The sequence below is a fragment of the Hibiscus syriacus genome, unplaced genomic scaffold (assembly GCF_006381635.1).
Source record: "Hibiscus syriacus cultivar Baekdansim isolate YM2019G1 unplaced genomic scaffold, ASM638163v2 tig00116997_pilon, whole genome shotgun sequence".
NCBI classification, from domain to species: Eukaryota; Viridiplantae; Streptophyta; class Magnoliopsida; order Malvales; family Malvaceae; genus Hibiscus; species Hibiscus syriacus.
The window spans coordinates 2,951,486-2,960,724 of record NW_024063513.1 but is presented as its reverse complement, the minus strand read 5'-3'; the positions used below and the strand labels follow the sequence as shown (position 1 = coordinate 2,960,724).

The 9,239-nt window shown below is 31.5% G+C and overlaps 1 protein-coding gene across 1 annotated transcript; it reads right to left on the bottom strand.

Moving 5' to 3' along the window:
* Positions 1–322: 322 nt before the first annotated feature.
* On the bottom strand, positions 323–3,288 carry LOC120194121 (protein UPSTREAM OF FLC-like). The gene is made up of 4 exons (XM_039196512.1): positions 2,941–3,288; positions 2,401–2,470; positions 1,428–2,306; positions 323–764 (listed from the first exon to the last, which is right to left on the bottom strand). Exons 1-4 carry the CDS (start codon positions 3,182–3,184, stop codon positions 686–688), a joined length of 1,272 nt encoding a protein of 423 aa, XP_039052443.1. The 5' UTR covers positions 3,185–3,288; the 3' UTR covers positions 323–685.
* Positions 3,289–9,239: the final 5,951 nt, after the last annotated feature.

The following is a 9,239-nucleotide window of genomic DNA, read 5'->3' as shown; positions in this document are numbered from 1 at the left end:
TATTGAGTTTAAGTACTTCATTTTTTAAAAATTTCTAATTGAGCTCCTATTTTCAAAACGGAGCTTAATTGAATTTGAACCTAACCCGGAACCGGTAATTTCTTGAACCTTAGTCCATACTCACCTCAATTACAAGACACCCTAGCAAGCACTGTGAACACCAGATTTTTAGTAAAAATTTGCAAAGCAAATGTAGCAACAATGGCATCAAAGTCCAAAGCAGATGATATCGATTAACATGTAATATGAAATTCAGTTCCAAGATCAAACTAAATTAGAGTCAGAAAGGGCCTAAAACGACTGATGTTAATGCCAATGCACCGAAACTAAGAGAAAAATGAACCCACTTAGCCACTCCCACGGGCACCAAATGCTCCAAACTGAAAGTAGACAATTTAAACCCTTAAACAAAGGCCACTTCCAAGATTCCCAATCGCCCAACCCTACAGTTCCTGTCATTGCGAGGGCTCACTCTGCCGATGCTTTCAACACGTTTGCCACAAAGATTGCGCTCGTCATTCGGTTCTCACTGCTTGTTACGAAACTATAAACTACTACAGTTCAGATCACTAATTTACCAAGAGCTAATTTTGATCTACACATTTTCTCTTCTGCTTATTGCTTGATTATAGCTTTGTCTTGCACTGGTGTCGTCTGTGTCGATGTTGTCTTCTTTCTTTGATTATTAAGTTTTAAGCTTCCTTGGTATGCACTTTGCACGCACTCCGTCCATCTCCTTTCCGGCCAACTGCAACTGCGAGCTCCTGGTGATTGAAAAGTTTTCAAATTAATCCAACGAAAAAAACAAAGCCAAATAAATCTTCAGCGCATCAAACATCTAATAAGCTTGAAAATGTTAAGAGAATTTGTGCTTTTCGCTTGGTCCCCGCTTCAATCCTAGTACTGAAACAATAAAACCCAACAGCAAGTTTTGAATTCCAGGACAACCAGGAATTCGAATACGGATCATTAATGCCAACAGCTAGCATAAATCAAGAGGCAGAGATACATGAAACCTTAGTTATATATGTGCATCAAAAGCTGGCCTTCTGAGTTAACCCGTAAGAATCCTACATTCAATACACAAAACAGGCCAGAAGGATCACATATTTAGAAATTGGATCTATAATCTGACTTAAAATCCCAGGAATGGTAACGCAAGGACTCACTTTATTTACTTGCTTTACAGCTAAACAACAATTCATTGTTCAGCTAAAGCTTCAAACCTATTTACTCGTGTTCTATCATCATAGATGCTATAAAATTTGATTTAACTTGGTAATATTACATAGATCCTTTGACAATACTATACAATAATTTAAGATTTGAAATGCTGGTAAGATAATGAAAGAAAACTTGATCGGTAATTCGAAATCGTGCTTAAAATGCTTAACCAGTAATTTTTGTGCATTAGTTTCAGTAATTACCTATCAGCATTGTAAGAAGAAGATCTCTTCAAGTTAGGGATCTGCTCTTTCTGGGTCTCAATCAAGCTCCCACTAAAATATTCTTTATCTTCCAATGTTACCCTTGAGAAACTCTCGATCCCTGCTTCTTTCCCCACCTGGCTACAATTCCCTGCTCCGCGTAGTAGTCTCGATTTGTAGTGTCCAATTAACGAGAACCCTTGATCCGCCTCCTCAGTGCTGGCTCCACAGTCCTTAAACGAAATCGAACCGCACGATACCAACTGCATCAAAACGGACGCCGCCTTAATCCTCCCCCTCGAGCAACTCTCAGTCCTACGATTCAAGCTATCTTCGTTCCCATCATCGTTGCCCAATCTCAACCGTCCATCGGCTTTCATTAAGGTTTCCAATGTCTCCGGACTTGAATCCGACGGTGGAGGTGAAATCTCTTCCCTACTCAGCTCCGTCGTATGATTCTGTTCCAAATCCTGACTTTGACTTTCAGTACTTTGCATCTCTTCGATTTCAGAGTCATTGACCACAGGTTTTCTTCTCCTCCTCTTATCATCAGTCTGAGTCGACGCATCAGCAGCAGCGAGTCTTCGGGCTGACTCGGAGCTCGACTCAGCCTTATAAACTTTGTACTCATGAAGATCAATGGAACTCCAAGACTGGTTTCTAAGCCGTCTTGTTGACCGAAACTCACGCTCATTCTCTGACTTTTGATACTCTGAAGGTTTCGGTAATCGAAAAGACGACGACGTTATGTCGAGTGCTTGAGAGCTGATACTGTGGTCGACAATCTCCGATCCTTTGAGAATGTATTCTTCGCCGTGAGATGGGTTAATGGAATCGTTTTCTGCTAAGTCGTGCCAAACGAATCCGTTTTTGTAACTACTGATGTTCAACAATCGAAACAGAAGTATCAGTATCGGACAGTGAAGGCAGATGGTATTCTGATCAAAAGGTCGAGAATGAGCGAGAGGTTTACCGTTTGGAGGACCAAGAGTATAGACTAGCCATGCCTTTGCCTCGAAGTAGGTTCAGCCGGTTGATAACATCTGAGAAGATAGAAACAGAAGTTTTTTAAGCCAATTTGTACTAGAATAATAAATTAGTAACCCAAGAGTTGCGCTGAAAAATGTAAGGAATATAAGGCAAATCAATACTTTTCCCGGCATCCGAAACAAAAGAAAGGAAAGCTTTCGAAATTATAAACTTAATTCTTCTATTTTCTTTTCCCGTTAAAATATCACTTTTTTATTTTAATTTTTTTCACTGTTTTTTCCTTTACGAGAAATCAGAAAGTTTGCTTTTTTGTTAGCAGCAGCTGCTATGTATAACCATTTGGCAAAAGGCATTTCTGGCAAAGCGAAAATAAATTCAAAATTTTGAACTCCTCTTAGTTTCCTAAGAAACCAAACAACAGAGACAGAAAAAGTTAATAAAAAAGTTGTTTCTGTTGTTTCTTCTCCATGAGAAAATAAAACCCAGGACGAAAAGTGCAGTTGTGAGGGTTTAATTGTTTTACCTTTGAGGTAAAGTCCATCATTAGAAGAGAGAGGAACTTCCATAAAGTGAGGTTGCTCAAGCTGACCATTTCTAGACAAATAGTAAACAACAGTAACTTTTCTTTCAGAAATGGAAGACTTGTTGTTGTGAGACTTGGGTTCAATCCAGACTTTGTTTCTTTCTGGGCTTATTTTTCTGTCATTCCACTTCCTTGAAACAATCCCCCCGAACTCTGTCATTTTCCCTTCAGAACTGACCGCCATTGAACTTTCTTCTTCCTCTTCCTTTTTCTATCTGAAAAAACAAACAACGGAAACAACAAAAGAAAGAAAATAAGGCATTATAATGGGGAGGAAGCTGAGAGAGATTGTTGGGGATTGGGGGGGAAGAAAGTGACTTTACCTGGTGGAGAAGGTCGTAAGTGAAGAAAGAAGAAATGGGTAGGTTTGGATTTTATAGGAAATGGAACAGAGGGTGTGAAATGGTAGAGTTTCAAAACCGGGATGCGACAGACAACAGCTACCAAACAAATTAGGCCTGTTTTTGTTTCAGTTCTTGAATGCATTGACAGTCAAATTCCTAGTTTATTTTATCTCGTACTATTAAGATTTAGAATTGCAAATTGCAAAGTCAAAACGGTGCCGTTCTGTCACGCTTTATTAACAACTATAATTGCAATTAAGCCTATTTGGGTGGATTTCCTTTATAATCACAAATATTTATTTTATTGACGGATTAATTTGAATTAATTATTGTAGATGTGAATGCAATTATTTCAATTTAGTTTGCTTTGATTGTAAACGATACTATTTGAACTCTTAATCGTAATTAAAAAATTTAGTGTTTCATTCTATTATTCAAAGTATATTATTATTATTACTATTATATTTACAAGAATTGGATGGTTACTCCCAAATTGAATATAAATTTACTATTTTTATTAAGTTAATGTGATTACAAAGTAATATATATTTTAAATACTCTTAATCATTTAACAATAATCGCTCAATCATTTTGTTGCAGTCTTTATTTTCTAAACCCGTAAATTTTATGAATATCAATTATTCTTTTAACTAATAAGATAAAATGGTTTGTATAAATTCACCATTAATCGTAGTTAAATGATATTTGCTGAGGTCGAATAAGAAAGGTGGTCATTACATATGTTCAGATATATTGAAGACATTAATAAAGTAATTGTTCATTTAATTATGATTTATCTTCTTTTGGTTTAAATAAAGGAAAATTCTACGGCGTTCGACGAGCAACAGTGAGCACCACCAACGACGAACATCATTAATTTAATTTATAAAATTTTAAAATTTAAAGGACTCAGCGTATAATTATAAATTAATTAAAAATTTAAAGATAAATTATTTAAAATAAAGGCTAAACTATATACCAATGACCATCTAACTATTGACCTTTTTTCATTTTGACCAATATTTTTAAAATTTTATCAATCAAGTCACTCAACTATTTAAATGCATTCAATATAGTCATTTGTCGTTAATATTTAACGGAGAAGCTAATGTGACATTTAAAATATTTGGTATAATTACACATTTGGTCATTATTAATTATATATTCTATCAATTTAGTCCTAATTTTAATAAATTAAAATAAACTTAACCCTCAAATATTTAATTTTAAAAGATTTTAAAAGTTACAACATATTCTATATTTATAAAAAATAATTTTTGTACTAGAAATTCCATTTATGGTTCTCAGAAGCATCTCATCAATGATACTATAACCTCTTTTGGATTTAAGGAAAGTATAATTGATTAGCTCATGCATATAAAGTTCGGTTGACAAAATTTTTATCACACTACTATTTGTAAATGGCATTCTACTAGAAAAATGTGATATAGTCTAACATGTAAAACTAAGAAATTTTTATCTAGTAAAATTCTAATAGAAAAATGTGGCATATATTTCTTTCACATTTGACACAGTTTTCCTTTAAAATTTTAAAAACTCATCTCTTACCATAAAAGTTTATGTCCATCTTTAATAAAAGTTTATACTGATAAGATCTTCGGTGGACTTATCATGGAAAATTTTGCAATAAGAGATTGACATGTATCAAAAGAGCGATAAATTTTGTTTTTTTAAATATAATATCATAAATTATTGCTTGAGTTATTTAATTAAAAAAGGTTTTGTTATAAATTTTGTTTTGTTATAAATATAGAATATGTACTTTTAAATTTAAAATAAATTAAAACAAAAAGTTAAATTTTCGGCCATTATATATAGCACCATTTGATTTGAGGGTTAAGTTTATTTTAATTTATTAAAATTAAGACCAAATTGATAGACTATATAAGTAACAGTGACCAAATGTGTAATTATACCAAATATATTAACTTTCACATCAGTTTCTTTGCTAAATATTAACAAGAAGTTGCTTAATTGAATGCATTAAAATAGTTTATTGACATGATTAACAAAATTTCAAAAATATTGGTTAAAATGAAAAGGGGCAATAGCTAGGTGATCATTGGTATAGTTTAGCCTTTATTTTAAATAATTTATCTTTAATTTTTTAACTAATTTATAATTATACGTTGAATCCTTTAGAATTTAAATTTTTTTAAATTAAATTAATAGTGCTCGTCGTTAGTGGTGTTCATCGCTGCTTGTCGAGCGTAAAAGAATTATCCTTAAATAAATAAACAGGTCTATCAAAATAAATAAACATTGATCATGTTTTTTTTCTATATATAGGACATCTAATTTTTTTTAAATGGAAAATGTTTAAGATTCTATGAAGTTTGAAAACTCAAAATATAATTAAAATATATTTTTATAATTATTAACACAATAAACTATACAATATAAATCATTTGATGACCATAAAAGAAAATGTTAAAATCAATCAAAAAAACTTGAACAAAAGTCAAATACGAATAAATATGATCACATCGGCAAACGAACTATAACATAAGATTGATATATTGAAATACCATCAACAACCACAAATTAGAATCGAGTATCATGAGATAACTATCTACGAACGTAAATTGTATATCCAAGTTAAAACTGAAGGTCCAAACAAGGAAGATCAACAAGATAATAAATAAACGTCATATTGATAATCAAGACGACGTCAGATTTAGTTACGAAAAAATAAATAAATAATTGACCAAACGACTTAAAACATGTTATAAAAGTATAAGAAAATATATCATAAATATAAAGAAAAATATGATATAAAGGCAAAATTATTAGAAACTGAAAAAAAATGTGATAAGATAAAATAAATGATGAATAAGAAATACATGCGGTCGACAACAACCACTAGAGTTGATGTTATCGTATGTCAAAATAAAATGAAAAAAGAGTTGTAGACGAATGAAAATGAGGCTAGGGTTTGTCTAAGTTATACTATTGATTTTTTTTGAAAAATTTTAAAACTAATTATAATCTTATCTAGAAGGAAGAGGAAAGAGAAAATTCTAAGGGAAATAAATAAGTGGAGTACTCATTGTAGGTTTAGAAGTCATGATTTAAAAGAAATACTAAGGAACAAAGATAATAGACATTATAATACACATATTATAATGTAAATGAAGTAAAGCATTGTTTTGAAAATCGGATCGGATCGGCCGGTTCAATCGGGAACCGTTGTTTAATTCGGTTCAATCTAAATCGGTTGAACCGTTACTAGTGAATCGGCCAGAACTGCTGAACCGTTCGAACCAGACCGGCTGAAAACCGGAAAAAACCATAAATTTTGTTTTTTTTAAATTAAACCAAATGTCGTTTGTTAAACGAGCCAAGTCGAACTCGAGTATTGATGAGCTCGACTCGAACTTGAAAACTTTAAAAGTAAGCTCAACTCCACTCAAACTCACAAGTTAAAAATTATCAAGTTCAACTCGAACTCGAAATATAATATTGAAACTTGAACACAAAAAGACTTGAACTAAAAAAAATTTAGAAGCTCAATTGAAGCCTAAAATTCGAGCTTGATTGAAGTGAAAAAATAGTTCACTCAATGCTCACCAAAAGGCTCCATGATTTTGAATACCAAATTATCTCTATTATTTATAGAAGTTAGTTGTGATGCTCTTCTATGTTTCTTAGCAATGTGAGATTGTTTTGTTCACATATTTTTACTCTTTAGACTTTTGGGATGCTATTCTATGTTTCTTAGCTATGTGAGATTGTTTTTTTTAAAAAAATTAAACCAAACAATATCATTTTGTTATGATTTTTTAGCCCCAAATTTATTTTTTAATTATAGTTATATAATTATATTTATTATTTAATATATTTTACCTTAAATATTATGTTGTAGTTAATTTGAATCATTTTGTTTCACTTGATTTTATGGTTTTTAATTTATATATGTTATGACTTGATTTGAATATGACTTGTGATATAAAAAATTATTTTTTATTAAATATTATTGGTATTTTTATTTAATTTTTTAAATAATTATGACGTCGTCCGGTTCTTCCGACCGGTCGGACCGATTCGACCGGTTGAACCAATGAACCGGTAGCATGATTGGTTTGCTAACCGGTCCGGTTCTGAAAACCATGATGTAAAGTACTCAAAATAAGTATTGAAAAGGATTATTATAAAAAAATTATTATTTTAGGGGTATTATTGTCCAAAGTGGTGAGAATTGTCTGATACATAAGAATTTCAAAGTAATGACATTCTCACCATTTAAAAAATGCTACTATTAAGAAAAGATTATTCTATAATAATAATATATTCTGTGAACTAAACGTGAGAATGATATTTCGAAAAAGATTATTCCCTTTGATAATGTTCTTTTTCGCTAACCAAATACACCTAAACTATTGAAGGTGCAGACAACCAAGTCTTTACCCCATGGCGTTATTCTATTAAAAACCCTCAATTTTTTTTAACCAATACCTCCCAAACAACATTAGTTAGAAAAATACCAAAAAATGACATGTAGAATGACCTTGCGTTATGTAAAAAACGAGATCAAACATCGTGTTTTACTAATAGCGAGTTTCATGCATTTATTATTATCTTTATTTGAAAAAGTTGATATGTCTCACACTCTATAAAACGCGAAGTCTACTAAACATGTCTTATAGGATGTGAGGCAATTCTACGTGGTAATTTGGGTATTTTATAACTAATGATGTTTGGGAGCTATTGGTCCCAAAAAAAAAAATTAAGGGTTTTTTTATATAATAATGCCTGACCCCATTGGGGGTATGACCACCTCCATGATTGATAATTCAATAAACTTTCCAAGAAATATTCAAAACAGTTTGAGTAAAATCATAATCATCTACTATTAGAAACAAAAAAAGAAAAAACATGAGTTGACTTGGATTCACTAAAGAAGCCCCACACCAAATAACCACTCTTTTCAGTATACTCTAAAATACGAAAGCAAATGAAGGTCCTGTGTTTGATTTATTTTTAGGAATTTTAAAGAAAGGGTTAAGTGGACCCTATATTCACGTGGCAAATCGAATCATGACAGAATAGAGGATGGCTTTATCCGGAAGATTAAAGATTTATTTGATCGGGTGGGTCAGAATGATTCAACGGTTGTGAATTAAGATGGGAAGGCGACAGTTTCATACGGTGCTATGCGATCTGCAAGTGGAAGTTTTGGGTAAAACATGTTCAAATCATTAGCGTGATATATAAAGTAGCAGCGGGAAACTTGGCCGGAAGTCCAAATAATCGGCAAAATGTCCAAACTTTGAAACATGTTCCCATGCAAAGGCACGTTCAACTTTTTCAAGTCTTGATTAATAAATATAGACAAGCAACTGAGTCATGTGAGGACCCAATTGCTCCTAATTTATGTCAGACTGATGTGGACAAGTCCCTAACGTTCTTTAACAAAATTATTTTAGGGTTAAACAACTGCACTCAAATAAACGTTCAACTTGAATTGTTTTATATTTAAATTTCATTATTTTGAATTTATATTTAAAATAATTCTAAAATCATGTCAGGAGTAAATTTAGTTATATTTTTTCTTAAATTTATAGAGTATGACTATTTCAATGATGGATGCATCATCAAAGGCACCACTTGCAAAGATGTTGGCACCCAAAATGAAAACCAATTGCAATAGGTGCGACGAAGGGTATGTTTGTTATACATTAATTGATTTTTTTAGAAAATAATTTATGAAAAATGGATTACTTAAAAATTATTTTACGTAAAATGAATTATATGAAAATTATTTTATGTAAAATGAATTACTTAAAACAATTTACGTAAAATGAATTATTTAAAATAATTTACGTAAAATGAATTACTTAAAACAGTTTACATAAAATAAATTACATTTGTTGA